The sequence below is a fragment of the Carassius carassius genome, chromosome 1 (assembly GCF_963082965.1).
Source record: "Carassius carassius chromosome 1, fCarCar2.1, whole genome shotgun sequence".
Taxonomy (NCBI): Eukaryota; Metazoa; Chordata; class Actinopteri; order Cypriniformes; family Cyprinidae; genus Carassius; species Carassius carassius.
This window is the reverse complement of record NC_081755.1, coordinates 35817742-35835908: the sequence shown is the minus strand read 5'-3', so window position 1 is coordinate 35835908 and position 18167 is coordinate 35817742. Positions and strand designations below refer to the sequence as shown.

Below are 18167 nucleotides of genomic sequence, written 5' to 3'. Positions count from 1 at the left end.
CCTTATTGGCCTCACGAGAGAGAGCGGGAGGTTGGCGCTCGGTCATGACTTTGCATGTTTTTTTCTATTCACCAAAACAAATCAGATTCGTGTGCGGATGAAACTGTCGTACAAACAATAAGTTGTAAATATATTTTAATAATTTTAATTTGTAGAATTGCTGTTATTCAAATAACTCATAATTTACTTTTCTATTACGAATCTGAAATGTTCGAAACAGACTTATTCGATTCGTTTAGGCGAGGTTTGATTTTTCGACTTAGAAAAGATACAGGGTATAGTGGGGGAAAACGCCCCCTTAAGGAAAATGTGACATTACAGTGAAACAAAACAGAAATGTGACTAGAATTGCCGTCCCGGTTTTGAGTGACTATGACAGGGGTTATTCACCATGTATTCAAATTGCTCAGCCTTCATAATTAAATAGTAGTAAAATGCCATCTTTCTTACCAACCAGTTTGCTTGAACAGACTAGTTTTTAATCTCTAAAAGTATAAGGCAAGTAATGTATCAACATGTATAGGCCTATAAATATTAATATTTATTTGAGTAATGTCCAAAATAGCCAAATGTTTAACATTTAAATTTATCTACGATTCAAATGAATGATTCTTTCACATTGCTAAAAGCCAGGAATATTAGAACCAGATTTCTAGGGCAAATAACAAAATATAGTGGGACGTTTACGCATAGGCTATTCAATTTATGCATTTTTCGGTGAAGTTATAGCATGAGCTCATCTCATTGCCAAACAAACGTCACATAGTCTACATAAAATTAGCTTCACAGAGCATATAAAGATGAAATATGTTAAAATTGTGCATGCATTAAAAGTCTCAGCAAATGTTGATGTCATGAACATAAAAGCTAGTGCCTGGTCTTGCTGAGTATGTGGTCGATCTTTATTACATACAGATCAGATTTAAGCGCGCCACCCATGAAGGCGCAGGAGCGCGCGGGCAGATTAATGTGGGATTTGAGCACCTGACCAAGTAACGGGAAACTGCTGATCACTGGAAGAACGCGCGCTGGAACCTTTCAATTTAATTGCTAATGGATTAATGAAGCATAATTCTTATTTTTGCCTTGCTGTGGATGGACTGAACTCAAGTAATCGACTGATCTCTGTTTTATTTGGCACTGCTTTGTAATGATCTTCTAATGTTTAGAAACTGAAGGATGTTCACCAAGAGTCCAAATGAGCTGTCAAACTAATAATCTGTAATTTATTCCATCGACATCATTTGCAAAGGTTACGAAGTAGGCCTACAGCAGTTTCTGTGTTGTTGAACATGAGAAAATCTTTTTTCAAACGAGCAAAGGTATTGCCTTGGATAAGTAATGTGACTCTGTACGGATGCTTGTTCGCCGGCGGGGATTTCGTGCATCAGTGCGTGATCGCGCGGAGAGATCAGATGGACTGGAGGCACACGAGGAACGTGGCGATCGTTGCGCTGAGCTTTCAAGGGAACTTCAATTACTTCTGGCTGCGAGCTTTAGAACATCGTTTCCCGGGAAGATCGGCCGGTATGATTTTCCGCAAACTGCTTTTGGACCAAACTTTTGCTTCACCTTTGGCGACCAGTGTCTTCTACACAGGTGATGTAAACTAATGTCCATTACAGTCTCATATAACACACTTGTTGGTTTAATCACTGAATCCATTGTCTTCACAGGTGTGAGTTTCTTGGAGGGCAAGGAGGACATATTTGCAGACTGGCGAGAAAAGTTTTTTAATACATATAAGGTAGGCCCTTGATGAACCACCAAAAAGAAGTCATCTTTTACTGGCTTTAGCCCAAAGACAGACTTCTTTACAAAGACTCGTTTGCTGAAGTCTAAATCAAATATGCACAGAAGTTGAAAAATCCCTCATAGACCTTTCTAGTCTTTCTGAACCTTTTGTGTCCTTCTATAGAGGCAAGATTTTCTTCTGATGTCAAGATGATAAAAAAAAAAAAAATCACGCGTGCCATAACCCAGACAGCAAGCAGTTTCGGCCCAGAACCGGCCCACATCTGGCCCGCGTGAAATCCATGTGGGCCAGATCTGGGCCGAAACTGCTTGCTTAAGCATTTATAAAATCTCTCAACTTGGAGGTGTCAACTTAAGAGACCAAAGATGATGTACAAAATCCAAAGATAAAATGTCATTTTAATTGGTCGTTTATTAGGTTTATGTTCAGAAGGGTTATATATGTTTATAAACGTTATTCACCTTTTTCTTTCTGTTAAAATGGCCGTGGCCATTTGTAAATTCTCTAAAAAACTGGTGTGTCTTACCATATTATTGTAATGTATCTTAATTGTGAACACACTGGTTTGTAGTGCAAACAGATTTACCGTTTACTGCATGTTGTTATTTTTCTCGTTATTTGTCTACAGTGGCTAATGCACCGGAAGTCTCGCCCATGGGCTTACTTCTGCTTTGAAGAAATACATTTATTATAAAATAAATTATATTGAGAACATCTATCTTTTATGGCTGACAGTTTAAATATATTTTTACATTTCAGACTGGACTGATGTACTGGCCATTCATGCAGGTAAGAACCACATTCTGTCACCACATGATATATAAACACAGATAAACGTGCCATAAGCACGTCTTCATCCTCTGCTTTGTCAATGTTTCTTAAACTGCATTGCATTTTTCACATCTAATCACTATTTATGTTGATTAACCTGTATTTTCTTTCAGTTTCTGAATTTTGTTCTGATGCCTCTGTACCTGAGGACAGCGTTTATGGGCTGTTCAGCGTTCCTGTGGGCCACGTTCTTATGTTTCTCACGACAGAGTGGGGACGGCACGGCAGCAGTGGCCTTAGCTTGGATCATGGCCCCCAAAAAACAGCTTCTAGCTCGCAGTACTGACGAGGGGAAATAGAGACATAATGGCGCACATGAACAACATTGTGTTTTTGCGAATGGACAGTTGAGTCCCACAATGCATTGGCGCTGTGTTGTGTTTATAAATATTGTCGCTTATAATCTTATTAAGAGTGATATTAAATTTACATATTTGTGTACTTTATATTTATGTTGAACAAGCCCATTTTACTTTATATAGTTTTATGTGACTCAGTGTATTTATTTATTACTGAAGGGACATTGTGTCTTTATGAATTTCATGGGTTGTAGGGGCCTTGTGACATTTGTGCCCCAGGTTAGGTTGCCATTCAACCCAAATACCTTTTAAAAATGGTCATACTGTGCAGTGTTTTATCCAAATGTTACTGTCTTTCTAAAGATAAATAAAGATGCATTCACTCATACGGTTTACATAACATACACATGTATTCGTAAGGGATGCAGTTTTAAAAAGATTTGTATCTTATTAAACTTGTAATAGAACCATGTATTTATTGTGATTGAATATTGCAGATTATACACTATTTTAGACTAAACAGTGTTCACTTTGTTTGTAGGTGAGTTGTACAGTTTCTTCTGGTGCTGTTTTTATGAAAGTGTATGTAAGAGGTGAGGTGTTTAACCATGAAGAATTGTGAAACGCAAGAGCTTAATGTAGATTTTGTGAGATATTGAGGGTGATGCTGGGTAACAGATAAACAGCTTTTCCGGTACTGATTGTCTGGGTTGGATTAGGCAGGATCACACACTTGCTAATCTTAGAAGGGCAAAAATGTCTGGTGTGCACTCACTGCATGCAATGACCTCTGATAGCAGGACAGAAAAAAGCTCTCTTAGGTATTGTGTACATGTCATGACTTAAGCATATTAGTGTGAAAATGCCTTTTTATTTTGGTTTTAAAATGTATGTTATTTTTAGACAAAATAATGATAAGAATAAACATCAGAACGTGCTTCATTCAAAGTTGTCATAGATCAAATATTTGCCATTTCTTACACGCAAGTTATTTTTTATTTAATGCATGGGTCTTTTAAAACACTCAGAACTTTGAAGGTCACTGCATTTATTTGAATATATTTTCAAAAAAGAAAAAAACTTGAATTCAAGGATTTCAGAATAAATATTTTCCTATTTCATTTCTCAAGTGGCCCCCCGAGGTGCTCTCTGGAAAAATCCAAGGAGGCCTTGAGATTGTGACAAACTGACTTTTTTTTTTTTTTCTCAAAAACTAATTTTATTTAAGAAAGCTGAGTATACAAAATAAATATTAATTGAATTTTGTGAATTGTAGAACTGAAAAATTATGGAAAATAATAAAGTCTTTAAAGGTCAAGGAAAATTCTTTATCAAATATATCTCTGTCCAGTATTGTTTTGGATAACACAAGGCCTTGCATCTGTCAAGTTTGAGATTTTGTGCTTTTTGTTTTTTCATAAAGTGTTTTTTTCAGACGAGTGGAAAGAAAACATCCAAAAGACACTGCAAGGTGTTTCTTTTATACCACTTTATCTGTTTGTTTCAATAGATTTCAATTACAATCTTTTTTTTCTGTCTATATCCTGAAGCTTTTTACAGAGGGATTTGTTTGTAGAGCCTTCAATTTACTCGATTATAGGCCATACAATATTTTACTCCCCTAACAAAATGTGAAATATATTGTTTTCTGTCTATTTTTGAATTATGGAGTGACAAAAATGAGATAGGCCTACCCCAAATTCCTTCTGTAAAAACATTAAAAAAAACAATAATATTAATAATAATAATTTAACAATACTTCTGAAACAGTGTAGATTTTTGAACTAGAAATGTATGCAAATTAACGAATATTTAATTAATATTTCATATTTAACATTTCAGAAACCTTGTAATACAAAGGGCAATTATCAGTGTAATCAATCAACTGGGTAAAGCGAACTGTTAGGCTATTTTTGTACGTCTAGACAGTTGAAGTTAGGCTGTATATTGAGCACAGCTGAAGTGCTAGTGTTGTGTCTGTAACACTCGGAGCAGCACGGCTCAGGTGTACAGTATCCAGGTGAGTCTGTGTAGTTAAGACGCACCCACCGCTCTATGCCACGCCCTCCCTTCCAGGTGAACTGTTAACGGAGCGCCGCTTACCTAAGAAAAAAACGAAAACACCTTCCAAATCCTTCCAAACTCTTCCTTTAGGCGGCTGAAAAGCAGTTAACCTGTCCCGAGCGACCGAGCCTAGGCGCGTGAAGATGGAGGCAGCGCCGGGCGGTCTCGGGCGCTGTTCTTGCGCGTTCTGGCTCGCGGTGGCTTTCGACGCGCTCGGGCTCATCATATTATTGCTCGGCGTGTTCGGAGACTTATTTTTCTACGACTTCTTGATATATGCGGGAGCCATCATCATTTTTCTGAGTCTGATTTGGTGGGTCTTCTGGTACACGGGTAATATCGAGGTGCCCCCCGAGGAGCTAGAGGACGATGTGGGTTTGCTGAAGAAGGGCAGAGGTTTGGCCGGGGTCGTGAGGAGGCTCTCCAGCCGCCTCTCGAGCGGAATCAGAAACTCTCTCAGGAGAAATGGGGGGCCCCGAGGTCAAGCAAAGCACAGGAGAGATGGCAGTCAAGCACCAGCGGCTTTTGTGATGGGCTCTCAGGATAATGTGAGCACTGTGTCTGCGACAGTGAGCGGAGGAGACACCCTCAGAGCAGAAACACGGGCCATATGAACCATCACTTACAGGTTGATAGCATTTCGTTACGTCTAATTGTCTGTATTACATCACTGATTAAGATCATAACAATGCAGCTTCACCAGTTTATTAAATAATGTTTTATGAAAAGTTACAAACAAGTAAAAAAGAAAAGAAAATGATGACTGTCTCTATTTATTCTTGATTCAATAATTGGCTTAATATTAAAGTTGCGTGAGAGAAAGGAAACATGCCATTCAAATGACTTTGAGGAAGTATTTGTATCATAAGTAAGAGCAGATCACTGTTAAACATCAACCATGAAACTTACAATAGCTTTTATAAACAATGGAGACTTACAGAGTAAAGTATAACGGATGTACCTTCATATGTAAGAAGATGTAGCCTGCTTCTGTATATGACATTTGTTTACCACCTGATATATAGGCCTAACTCATAATTTAGACAATATTATGTGAAATAAAATAGCAAAAATTAGTTTTTATAAACTGTGTTTTCATACAAAAACTGTTTAAAAAAAGTGGATTCAATAGATTTTATATATATATATATATATATATATATATATAGATAGATAGATAGATAGATAGATATAGATAGATAGATAGATAGATAGATAGATAGATAGATATAAAACAATTAGACTCTAGAAAGAGAGAAATGGACTACCTTTTAAATGACAATAAAAATGTTTACACATTTTCTTTTTTGTTTTAACAGGTCACAGAAGAGGATATTCGACAATATGACATTGCCTAAACTTACTTTTGTTTTTCTTTACTGTTGGAATATGCATTTTTTGACCTTTTTTTTGGTGTTTTTTTTATTTTTATTGAAAATGTTTACAATTTAATTACATTTTGTACATGTTGTTGATTTGATTGATCTTGTGTTTTGTGCTTTGTACTATACACTATTTTGCGATTATGCACTGACAAGAATGGCTATATGACAAAATAAAAACAATTATGTATTTTCCTACATTTAATTGTCTGTTTTATATCTGAGATTCAAACAGCGCGACTGTAACCCGGACATGTTCTAGTGTCCTGCCTTTACTGAATCTTGTACATATAGTGAACAACCTTTGGACCTTTGAGAAGTGTTATTAGGTCTGCTTCCTCTTATCTTTGTTTGCTGTACCAGTTTAGAAGCAGCAGGTGTAAATGAACCAGATGGGTGGCAGACAGTGTGATAGTTAACTCAACAACAGTGTTCTTTCTATTCAGATCAGTTTTCCAGATATTTATATGCAGCTTTCAGATGGATGTACAGCTTTATTTCTCAGCAGGCCATGCATGCCTTTCATGTGATTTCAGATGCATTCATGCATTGACTCTAAAAACTGCCTGTTTGAAACTTTTGCACAATTAATCTAACCAAAGAATCTGGAAAAGATCTGTAGACTGTGTACCGTCCAACAGGGCAAATCTCATGAGAGAACATTTCTTCTGCGACATCCTTCTCATTACAAAACCAAAAGAAAATTCTCAAATCCTATATATGTGCCAGTGGTCTTCAATAAGGAGTCCACCAATTATTGTTTGATTTCTCACAAATGTACAAAAAAAGTGTTCCCGTGGCTCAATGTTAGCCTGAATGCACTGTAAGTCACTTTGGATAAAAGTGTCTTCTAAATGCATAAATATATTTTTAATTTTATTTAAAAATATTGTAGCCTATTAAACATAAAATGTTAAAGGAATATTTCACCCCAAAATTAAAACTCTTTCATCACTTTCTCGCCTTCATGCCATATCAAACCTGTGGGACTTGCTTCTGTGGAGCATGAAAGAAGATACATTGTTTTTAAACTATTTTCATTCAGGTTTAATGAAAGCTCAGTTAACTTTTTCACATCCCACGTGGATGCATTATATAAAAAGAGTAATGTTAAGAGTACATACTGCATTTGAAATATAACACGTGCTACCTGTTTCATCTCCCTTTCATCAAGGGGCCCTCGGCCTGATAAACGTCAATATTGCATGCAAAACAAGCGTTCATCGAGTCATCAAACTTCAAACCACTAGGTGGCAGAGCTTCCATTTCTAGAGCACAACTGAACTAAACACGCTACTTCCGAATCCGTGACAACAAAACAGCACTTCCGGTCGCGCAGAGCTCGGCATGGTTGCGCATGTGGCTATTCACATATTACTCACGTATAATGCCGGATTTAATTATAGACTTTTTCTTGATAAACATTATTTGGTGAGCTGTGATCTATTAACTCTAGCGGTGTAGTCCGTTTAATAACTCCGTGCAGCCGTCTGTTATTTTATCTCCACACAGCCTCTATGGTTTAAATCTTTTCTCGAGTGAGCGTCGTTTATGTTACACGATGAAAGGTGCAGCGGATTTAGTCGACGTTAGTTGAGTTTAACGTCGTTTTGTTTTGTGTTCGCAGAGTAAAATTATTAGTGATAAATAATGGAAATTGAGGGCCGAGATTTTCTCAACACTCCTCCGAAGAAAACTGTGCGTTTTGGAGGCACAGTTGCCAATACATTAGCGAAGCTACAAAAGGTGAGATAGTAAATAACGCTGCAGTATAAAGCTAATGAGATGTCACTGTCTGTAAAACATGCCCTGACATGTCTAATGTGCCATCTACAGGGCGACACGAGTGATTATGAACTGATAAAACATCAACTCTCAGATCCTGATATTAAGGCAAGTGTTGTTCGCAATTTCAACGTTTCCACGCTTAAGATTTTGTTGTCAAGACATGTGTAAAAAGTCACGGAACCTAAAAATTCTTAGATGCTATGAACGGGGACTAAATCTGTATTATGTGCCTTAAAGTCTTTCATCGGCTGAGTCACTTTTCATTGAATCGCGAATCATTCTAAATGATTCATTAGAATCCTGACGTTTGTGCTTTAAACAGAAATGTTCTTCTTTCTCACTTGTGTTGTGTCTCGTTGTAGGACGCTCAGATTATCAACTGGCTCCAGGAGTTCAGGACCTGTGTCACTCAACTTGGCAAAGATCATGAGCAATTGATACATGTTGTTTTGGTGAGGGAGACTCTATTGTGTTGAAATATGAACAGCCGCAGTCGGGTGATTTTTGACTGTGTGTTAATGCAAGAGGTGTTTCCCGTACAGAAGCTGCCATGGCTCGGTCGCAGTCAGGCTGTGGTGGAAGAATATCTGGCTTTTCTGAGTAACCTGGTGTCGGCCCAGACCGTTTATCTCAGAGCCTGTCTCAGAATGGTCGTCACTAATTTTGCACCAAGTAAGATTTATTATGATAATGTCGCACTCCGTTCACATTGTTCAGATGAAATAACGCTTTGTTGTCTTCTTCTTTCAGAGAGAATACGAGTCCAAGAAGGAAATGTGGCATTTTCAGATTCTGATGATGAAGATGAAAGTTGGTGCACTTTTTTATATCACCTGCTTGTTTTGTGATTTAATTTGTATTATTGTTTTTGTTGATAAATTGTACACAATGTCATATACCGGGATTTATGATCCACAGCACAACAGATGTTTTAAACATGTTTCCTGAGCATCATATCTGCATATTAAAATGATTTCTGATGGATCATGTGACACTGAAAACTGAAAACAGCCTTGCCACCACAGGAATAAATGTTTCATAGTAGAAAATGATGATAATATTTCACAATGTTTAGGTTTTACGGTTTTGATTAAATAAATGTGGATTTGGTGAGCAGCATAACATTTTCTTTCAAACTTCTGAATGCAAGCATTCATTTTGCAGTCAGTATCCATTCCTGTCATCAATCAGTGAAATTGTCTCTGTACTATTAATATACCTTCTACTTTGCACCATGATTCATTGTTTGTTTTGTTTTTAATCCACACAGATCTGCCGAGGACATTTGATCATTGTCATCAAGCCCTACAGATTATTGCAAGATATGTTCCATCGTAAGTGTCTTCTAAAACCTCCGAAAGCGTAGCAGAGTGAAGCAGTGACTAATAAACCCTTTCTTTGTTCTTTCAGAACCAGTCGATTCCTGATGCCGATCCTTTCCGACAAGTTCCCTTTTGTGCAGAAATCCTCCAGAACTCTTGTGAGTTCTGTAGAAAGCATTTAAAAGCAGTACTAGAGTAAATGGATATCAATGCATGCGTGAATGTGATTGTTCTGAGGCCGTGTTGTCTGTCCATACAGGAGTGTTACGTGCACAACCTGTTGAGAGTTTCGGTCTACATCCCTGACCTGAGGAGAGACATCTTAGAGCTCATCATCAGCAAGATGCTGACGCTAGATGTGAGGGACTTGTGTTCAGTCACTGTACTGATAGCTTTGCAGCTGTGCAGCGGTTTGACGGCTGTTTTTGATATTTAGGTTAGTGCACCACGGAGTGAGATTGAAGAAGTGGAAAGCGGAGTTCAGCAAGATGCTAATGGAGCAGCACAGGATGAATGCCTCTTTGACATGGTGAGTCCAAAACACTTCAGAAAACCAATCGTGTATATGCAAAACCTATTTAAAAGGATAGTTCAGTCATCATACATTCAGCCTCATGTCACTCCAAACAACTTTCCTTCTATCGTGAAATCTTGAAGAATGTGCTGTAGTCACTCTTTTACATGCAATGAAATTTCAAGCTTCAGAAAAGATGCAAAAGCATCAAAAAACTACATTTGAAAGCAACATAACCAGTTTGTATGAGGAACCAAATTAAGCCCTAATTTAGGAGTAACTTATTTATATCTTAGTCGTTTTAATGTAATATTTTGTGTGGTTTATTCAGGAAGAGGATAAGGAAGAGGACTCTCCACTGGATTCATCGAGACCTGATGGAGCTGTGATGGTTCATCCTGTCGCAGAGAGACTGGACACAATGATGTCTGTCCTGCTGGCTTATATTAAGGACATTTGCCATGTCAATGGTCAGGATATTACCATTTTATGAACCATAGAAGTTGTTTTTAGGGCTGTTGGTTAATTAAAATGTTTAATCAAAATTCAGTTAGGACATTCAGTCATTTTTAGGAACGAAAAATGCACTGCCATTCTAAAGTTTGGCCTCAGTAAGATTTTTTTGAAAGAATGAATGCTTTTATTTCAGCATGGATGCATCAAACACCTTCTGTCTCGAATGAATGCTGTTCTTTTTGAACTTTTCTACTCCTGAAAGAATACTGAGAAAATGCATAACGGTTTGCATAAAAATATTAAGCAGCACAGCAGATGTTTTTAACATTGAAAGGAATAAGAATCACCAAATCAGTTTATTTGTGAATGATTTCTGAAGGATCATGTGACACTGAAGTCTGGAGTAATGATTCTGAAATCAGCTTTGCATTACAGGAAAAAATTACATTTAAAATATATTCAAGTAGAAAGCAGTAATTTTAAATAGTAATAATATTTCACAATATTACCATTTTTACTGTATATTTCAGAAAATAAATGCATCAATAATGAGCATACAAGACTTTCAAGAATGTCCAGAGATCTTTTGAACAGTAGTCTGTGTGTAATTGTTGTGTTAGCCAGTTTGTTTATACTTGCACGTAAAGAAGTGCATTAAAATGCACAGGCATTAAACATATTTCATAAATGGTATTCACACGTGCATTTTTAATTTAACGCTTTATCCTAATTTTTTTTTTAAATAAACACTTTTTTTTAATCATTGTTTCAATCTCATTAGGCTCATTAGATATTGAGAAAACCAAAGCTGTATACAGAGACCTGATGTGGGTGTTTGATAAGGTGGTGCTCCCCACTCACGCTTCCTGTCACGTGCAGTACTACATGTTCTACCTGTGCAGCTTCCGCCTGGTGGGTTCCCAACTCTCACTCATTCTCAAAGAAACAAACAAAAACTAAGGCTAACTCTAATCTCTTTGTTTAGGGCTTGGCTGAAGCTTTTTTGGATCACTTATGGAAGATGTTACAAGCCCCCAACCAGCCCCCCGTCCTGAGACAAGCCGCTGCTGGATACATGGGCAGCTTCTTGGCAAGAGCCAAGTTTTTGCCAGTATCGTATGTGACCTTTATCATGCAGTTTTATTCTATCTAATGCAACAGAGTTCAATATTTAATCATCTTTCCTGGCAGTGGTTTGTGACCACGATTAAGTAATTAAACATTAATGTCTCTTTGTTGTTGTCTGGAAAAGAAAAAGGGTTGACTGGACGCAGATACCTCTGTTTGTCACACATCGTTTGAAACCTAGATGTCAAAACTGGTGCTGTAGAGTTTCCTCTCTTCCACAGGACAGTCAAGGCCTGTCTGGACCTGTTGGTTCCCTGGTTGCACCTTTACATTGACAGTCAGGACGCTGGATCCAAAGCATTCTGTGACGTCAATCTGCACGGCCCTTTTTATACAGCTTGCCAGGCTGTGTTTTACACACTCATCTTCAAACACAATGCCATTCTGGAGGGCAATATGAAGAAAGGTCAGTACATGGGGAATTGACCTGTTTATACGTCAAGCACAGGTGTCAAAATCATTTGAAATGCTGAAACCTTTTTCGTTTGTTTCAAGTCTGGGTCAGTTACACAGTTGTTTTGCCCTGATCTTCTAATTTTTTTAAAGTAATCATGCAAACAGTGACCACTTATGAATTTGAATTTAATTACTGAATTTCTATTTCATTCAAGTATTTTGGGGGTCATAAATAACAATAATAATAATAATAAACTTTAGTTTGGCATGTTTTATAAATATTTCTTAGAAAAAGTATTTTAACAAAAATGATTCACTGCTTAATATATATAAAAAAGTGGGTGGTCTGACTCCAACCAGCATGCACAAAAGAAAAAAAACGTTCATTCTTTTTACAGCAAGAAAAGGTCAGTTCAGGGTGTAAAATGTTGTGTGATGCCACAACAACATTTTAATTTATATTTTTTAATTAAAATTAATATTAATTACTGCTTTCAAACAATTCATTGCATCCAAAATAAGTTTTTGTTTACATATGTGTGTGTACTGTGTATATTTATTATGTATATATAAAGACACACACATAGAGCATATATTTAGAAAATATTTACGTGTGTATATTTATATTCATATAAATTACATCATATATAAATGTATTTACATTTATGCATTTATTTATGCGATTATTTATACATTTATGTGATTCAGGGTTTGACAGCACTAATATTAACTCTTTATTTTAGTGTCCTTGTTACACGTTACATGTACTTACTATAGTAATTACAGTAAATTATGCATAATTACATGAAACTAACCCTAAACGAAACCTTTAATCATAAACTTAACACTGTAGTAGTACATATTACAAATATTACTCAGTATTTAAATGTACAATTAAACAAAGATGCCTTCAATTAATAATTCATAATGGTTAAAAAAAATAATTTTGTCATAAAACTATTATTTTACCTTTTAATTGACTGAAAACTAACATAAATACAAAAGCATTTGACAAGAATGCGTTCCAAACCAGACTTCTCGTTTTCTGTGTCATTTGTCCTCGACCCTTCTGTAGGGTTGGCGTACCTTCAGGGCTTGAATCTGGAGCGTATAGTGATGTGCCAGCTCAACCCGCTGAGGGTCTGTCTACCTGCTGTCACCAACATTTTTGCAGCCATCACCAGGTACAGCACAAGACATCGATCATCGGCTTACCGAACTGCATGAAATAAAAGCATGACAAATGAGGGAAATTCCACCCATCTGTTGGCAGGAAGTACCAGCTCGTCTTCTGTTACACCATCATTGAGCGAAACAACCGGAACGTGTTGCCAGTGGTGAGCTGTTCAACTGGCGGAAACTCGGTGTCCACTAACACAAACCCTCTGGATACCTTCTTCCCTTTTGATCCGTATCTCCTGAAAAGGTAACACATTCATGCTCATTCCTTTCAAACTCAGCCGTGGAATGCTAGTTCACTAAAAATCATTTGTCTTATTATTATTATTTTTTTTTTGTACAACAGCTCTGGAAAACTCATTGAGCCAATCTATCAGGTGTGGGAGGAGCCGTCTGATTGTATGATAGATGTGCCCAAGAAGCAAGTGATAACGGTGATACACATTCACAGTGGCTTCAATGACGATTTCAATATTTCAAATATTTTTGTTCTTTTTGAGTTTAATTTTGTCTGCACAATCAGGCAATTTTCAGTGGCCATATACTTTTTTTTTTTTAAGCCATCATAAGAAAAACGAACTCTTTTTGGCTCATGTCAGTAGTTTAGCCTCTTCAGAGAATATCCAATAACACTGATCTTTTCTCACAGGGGTCTATGGAGGAGGAAGATGACTTTCTGCATGGAGAAACTCCTCAGGGTGATTTGGTAGTGGGCATGACTCCGGGCTCTTATGACTCCCATCTTCACAGTCCGCGGAGCGTTGGCTCGCCCCCGTTCTCCTTCCTGCAGCGGCCTTTCTGATCCACTGCTGTAGTACTCAGCTGGTCACAGATCACATCAGGAGGGGGCGCTCAAGGACTGCTTGTGCTTGTGTTAGCACAGATCTGACTGGAGCCCTTCACACACCAGCATTACTGACCCCGTGTTTGGCAGTAGGTTTACTAAACCCTCTACTTCACTTTAAGACTGCATCATAAAATACAAATGTGTTTATTGCACACTTGTGCTATATTAATAGTAAAATGAAAGAAACATTGGTGGCTTCACAAGTGGACAGTCTGATGTATTTTCTGTTTTCAGGACAAACTGTCAGCACAGATGTAGTGACAGTTTTAATGAAATAATCACTGTGTTCTCAGAGTAAACTTGAGTTGTTTATATATATATATATAATTTTTTTTCAGTTCATTCTGAAACGATTAGAATTGGCTGGTGGTGTGTTTCAGGTGTCACTTCCCATGTTATGAGTTTGAGCTCTGACTAAGCCAGTGTCTGTTTGCACAAAATATTCTGTAGAAAATTGACATGCAGTGAATACCTTCATTTAAAGATGGTTTTCTGTGTTTTTTGTTGAAATTTTAACTGTTGTTATCCTTGGCTTATTCTGTACAAATATCAAACCTTTGTACTTTTGCGCTACAGTGTTGAATTCAACTTTTCAAATTAACATGAAGTAATAAAATGGTCTAACTCTTCTATTACAATGTGGAAAATATGATCTAATTGTTGACTTAATAAAAGATGTTACTCTTAAAATGTTTCTTTTCTTCCACCAGAAATGTAACATTTAAATTATAATTACAGTAATTATTATAAAACAAGTTTAATTGCAGATTAACAAAACGGTCCTCGCCTTAAATTTCTACATTGTATGTTTGTTAGTAAATAAGTGATATTCAAGTAAAAATGATATTTCATGCTGTTAATGTTATCACTCTGTATTTTTGATCAACAAATGAAGCTTTTGAATCAGAATTAGAGACCGAAGTTAAAAAAATTTTTTTTTAAATAACTTTTTAGAAACTTTTAAATGATGTGTATGTATGTATGTGTATACATATGTACTAACAAAGTGATGAACCTATGACTATGCATGTTACCCTAAAAAGGTAACTGGAAGGTCAAATAATAATAGAAACTGTACAGATGTGCATAGTCATATATAACCAAATAAAAAAGTTCATGCAAGCTGTTGCAGATTACATAAGCATTAAAACTGTCAGCATGCAACCCTTGGTACCCAAATAAATGTTTCAGATCTTGTACCATGCGCCGGCTTTGGCTCAACAATGGCACACGCACTGCTGTTCCTGCAGACACGGAAGCACGAGCATAGTGGATCTGAAAATGACAGACAAATCCTCTAGTCTGTGTTAAATCTAGGCACTGTTGTACTGAATTCCACTGCATAAAATACGAAAACAAAAACCACATCACACTTGATTTGTTCCGACTTTAATAAAAACATTAAAAGAAAGATATTTAGGCCACACATATGATGCAATCTAGTTAAATCACAGGACTACATGTCAGCATTTGCAAAGCATGTTGCTGTTATTAATATCAACAAACCATCTGCACAACCGTACACCTCTGTCCTCAGGAAATGAATGACACCAGCTTATTACACGTTGATATAAGAGTGACTGTAGATCCTATAAAGCAAGACAAAACAGTCGAATACAGTGTGCTTATGAAAACAGTAACCCGAACCGTGTGCATTGTTCAGCTGAAACACTGCAATATGACTCCTATTACTCGACACCAGTACCATGACAAGAAAAATCCCCCCTAGAACAATCAGTATAGTCCCAAAGACGCCGAGATGGAGCAATCAACGTCCGTCAACAAAACCAACCACGAAGGATCGCCCCAAAGCACTTAACAGACCATAACTGATCGTAAAGCAGTGGATGCTGGGTGACATTGGACTGACCTGCACCGCAAATGCGTCCCAGCGTAGACATGACATGATCGGCAAAGACATGAAGAGGACATCGAAGGGTTCGACGGCGAGATTTACAAGGTTTATGACGGCAACCGCGCACACACTTGGAAGCGAGCGTGTCTACGTGTCTCTGAATAATAAAAGATTTGGACCCAAAATATAAAATCTTGAAAACATCATAGCACTTCTCAGAACAGATACAAATAAGCATCATATCAAATGATGAAGAGTGGGGACTGTCCCGGAGATCCCTACGTGAAAAAGTAATACATGTACTGTATAATATACCTAACTCTAATAGAGAGGTCAGCTGCACAGCCACATGTGTTTTCATTACAGTCGTTGAAATGGGGAAATGAGATCATCTTCTTAACTGTGTGTGGTAACTGCTTCATCTGCTATAAGTGTTATAAGACACAGTTGAAATCACATTTGAGCATCTCAAAGTCGCCTCTGCTGTTAACAGTGACATCTGTGTTTCAGATTATAATTCCCTCTTTTGGTTTCTGCCTTTATTTAATGACACTCAGTACTGCTACATGTTAAATATCTACACGGACTGCTTTAAAAAATGAGTATGAGTTTGATCAGTAGAGCTCAGGCGTCTGATAACCGCTTGAAAGAGTACAAACCACACTGCAAGTCATCACAGTCTCTTATTCTCCACAGTATGGTCGCAGTTTGACCTTGGTGTTCTGAATGAGCCGGTTGTCTGTCCATCCCAGATGCCCTACTGACCTCTCCGCTCTACTGCAGGAGGCCCGAGGACTGGAGGTTGTGGCCACTGAACGAGGCTAGAGGGAAAAAAAAGAGAATTATTTCAGGTTAGGTGAGGTATTGTGCAAGTGTCTAATCTTCTGATGTAAATACCATGAAGATTCTCATAAGCATGTTTGCATGTTTGTGTTCCATTCAGAAGTGATATGCATTTGCCATATTCCCTTAAGAGTACACACTTTCCACAGTGAGAGCTTCGGAAGTTAAAAAGGGGTAAAACATCACTGTCATTCAGAGTCAGTATTACAAACACACTATGGCTGACACTAATGGACAGCTGTTGTACCTTTTTTTCATTAATAACAAAAACTGTTAGACTTTAAGAACAGGTAAAGTTGAAATTAAGAAAATTTCTGAATATATAAAAAAATGGTTACTTTAATAATTCAAACTTAATATAATAATAATAACATATAATAAAACTTATCATTTCAATAAGAAATAAGCTCCTAAAAATGTAAATGTTATTATTTTTTCTAAAATATACTATTTAATTAATGAATACTATATTATATTTAGTAATTTAATACTATTTAAACACACACATATGCATATTTATAAATATGCAGTGTTTTCCAAAGAAAGAAATACACTTAATATATATATATATATACATATATATATATTTCATCAGTAAATAGTTCAAGAAAATATGCTTCATGCATTAAATGATTTATTATTTTTACAATACATTAAGAAATACATACATACCAGTAAACAAATGTATAGAGCATGTTCAGTAAATAAATTATTTAGCAATAATACAGTTAAAATTTCAGGATGATAATTAAAGACTAGTAAAACTAATAAAGACTAATAAAACCGTTTTTGCTTCGAAGGATCTTCTGAAATGCACCCTTGTTAGGATTGACCCTACAACAAGACTGCCCTTGATTCTCATTTCAAAAAGAGCATGATTAATATGATTTAAAACTCTGCATGTCTAAAACATGGGCCACGTGACCCCTGCTTTGGTGTTTCTCAAAACTCCTTGTCAAACTGGATAACGGAGAGACTTTGCAAGGCTAGCAGTTATAGTGAAGGGTTTTGTGACGGTGAAATGAATATTTGGCCTGAGCTAAACTCGGCTGACAGCAGGAGCTGAAGGGAAAAATGCTGATAGCTTTATAACACAACAAAAACGGCCACTCACTCTGAATCACAGTCCTCTTCAGCCTTTACAATGTCTCCCTCTACGTACTGCACTAATGCTGCCAAACAACCAAACATTTAGTGAATAATCATGCCATCGCAGATGCGAAAACACAAGTTCAAATGGTTTCATTACAGTAAAAAGTCCAGAAATTCACACTCCACTCGAACAGACTGATGGGGCTTCAAACAATCAGACTAAAGGAGAGAGGCTTCACACTTCTCACTCACTGTGATCCTCAGTGCAAAGTGAGCAGACACCATCTACGAGGACTTTGGCCTCAGCTGCGAGCTGGCAGGCGGGGTCTGGGATCGGGGAGGGTGTGTCGGGACTGTCGGTCACCGGAGACGCCCGTGCGCACCTGAAGAATGAGGAAGTTAAGTCATGATCTCT

The 18167-nt window shown here is 37.1% G+C and overlaps 4 protein-coding genes across 6 annotated transcripts in view; 3 read left to right on the top strand and 1 right to left on the bottom strand.

Moving 5' to 3' along the window:
• The first annotated feature begins 1235 nt into the window (after positions 1–1235).
• Positions 1236–3353, top strand: mpv17l (MPV17 mitochondrial membrane protein like). The gene is made up of 4 exons (XM_059557379.1): positions 1236–1599; positions 1677–1747; positions 2516–2545; positions 2701–3353. Exons 1-4 carry the CDS (start codon positions 1293–1295, stop codon positions 2884–2886), a joined length of 594 nt encoding a protein of 197 aa, XP_059413362.1. The 5' UTR covers positions 1236–1292; the 3' UTR covers positions 2887–3353.
• Positions 3354–4947: 1594 nt separating this feature from the next.
• On the top strand, positions 4948–6522 carry si:dkeyp-72e1.6 (transmembrane protein 238-like). Its single transcript, XM_059530069.1, has 2 exons — positions 4948–5578; positions 6270–6522. Exon 1 carries the CDS (start codon positions 5094–5096, stop codon positions 5562–5564), a length of 471 nt encoding a protein of 156 aa, XP_059386052.1. The 5' UTR covers positions 4948–5093; the 3' UTR covers positions 5565–5578; positions 6270–6522.
• Positions 6523–7613: 1091 nt separating this feature from the next.
• On the top strand, positions 7614–14739 carry rrn3 (RRN3 homolog, RNA polymerase I transcription factor). Its single transcript, XM_059557369.1, has 18 exons — positions 7614–7763; positions 7960–8078; positions 8169–8225; positions 8483–8572; positions 8663–8792; positions 8871–8930; positions 9391–9454; positions 9531–9600; positions 9702–9800; positions 9879–9971; positions 10288–10426; positions 11194–11324; positions 11398–11528; positions 11762–11946; positions 13012–13120; positions 13210–13362; positions 13462–13549; positions 13765–14739. The coding sequence occupies exons 2-18, from the start codon at positions 7983–7985 to the stop codon at positions 13915–13917; spliced, it is 1848 nt and encodes a 615-aa protein (XP_059413352.1). The 5' UTR covers positions 7614–7763; positions 7960–7982; the 3' UTR covers positions 13918–14739.
• A 596-nt stretch (positions 14740–15335) lies between these two features.
• si:dkeyp-72e1.9 (syntaxin-binding protein 4) overlaps positions 15336–18167 on the bottom strand; it is a 42978-nt gene continuing 40146 nt past the window's right edge. For all 3 annotated transcript variants that reach the window (XM_059557354.1, XM_059557348.1, XM_059557360.1), the window contains exons 20-22: positions 18005–18135; positions 17775–17832; positions 15336–16638 (exon numbers count right to left, since the gene is read on the bottom strand). In XM_059557354.1, coding sequence (XP_059413337.1) covers positions 16575–16638; positions 17775–17832; positions 18005–18135 — 253 coding nt within the window. In that variant the 3' untranslated portion in view covers positions 15336–16574. The remainder of the gene's footprint in view (positions 16639–17774; positions 17833–18004; positions 18136–18167) is intronic.

What these genes read in the sequence shown, in the direction of transcription:
- rrn3 (XM_059557369.1), top strand. Translation starts at nt 7,983, where the DNA reads ATGGAAATTGAGGGCCGAGATTTTCTCAACACTCCTCCGAAGAAAACT. An exon ending in TCTCAGATCCTGATATTAAG is followed by an intron (nt 8,226 to 8,482) that starts GCAAGTGTTGTT and finishes GTCTCGTTGTAG; the next exon opens with GACGCTCAGATTATCAACTG. An exon ending in GCCAAGTTTTTGCCAGTATC is followed by an intron (nt 11,529 to 11,761) that starts GTATGTGACCTT and finishes TCTCTTCCACAG; the next exon opens with GACAGTCAAGGCCTGTCTGG.
- mpv17l (XM_059557379.1), top strand. Translation starts at nt 1,293, where the DNA reads ATGAGAAAATCTTTTTTCAAACGAGCAAAGGTATTGCCTTGGATAAGT. An exon ending in AGTTTTTTAATACATATAAG is followed by an intron (nt 1,748 to 2,515) that starts GTAGGCCCTTGA and finishes TTTACATTTCAG; the next exon opens with ACTGGACTGATGTACTGGCC. An exon ending in TGTACTGGCCATTCATGCAG is followed by an intron (nt 2,546 to 2,700) that starts GTAAGAACCACA and finishes ATTTTCTTTCAG; the next exon opens with TTTCTGAATTTTGTTCTGAT.
- si:dkeyp-72e1.6 (XM_059530069.1), top strand. Translation starts at nt 5,094, where the DNA reads ATGGAGGCAGCGCCGGGCGGTCTCGGGCGCTGTTCTTGCGCGTTCTGG.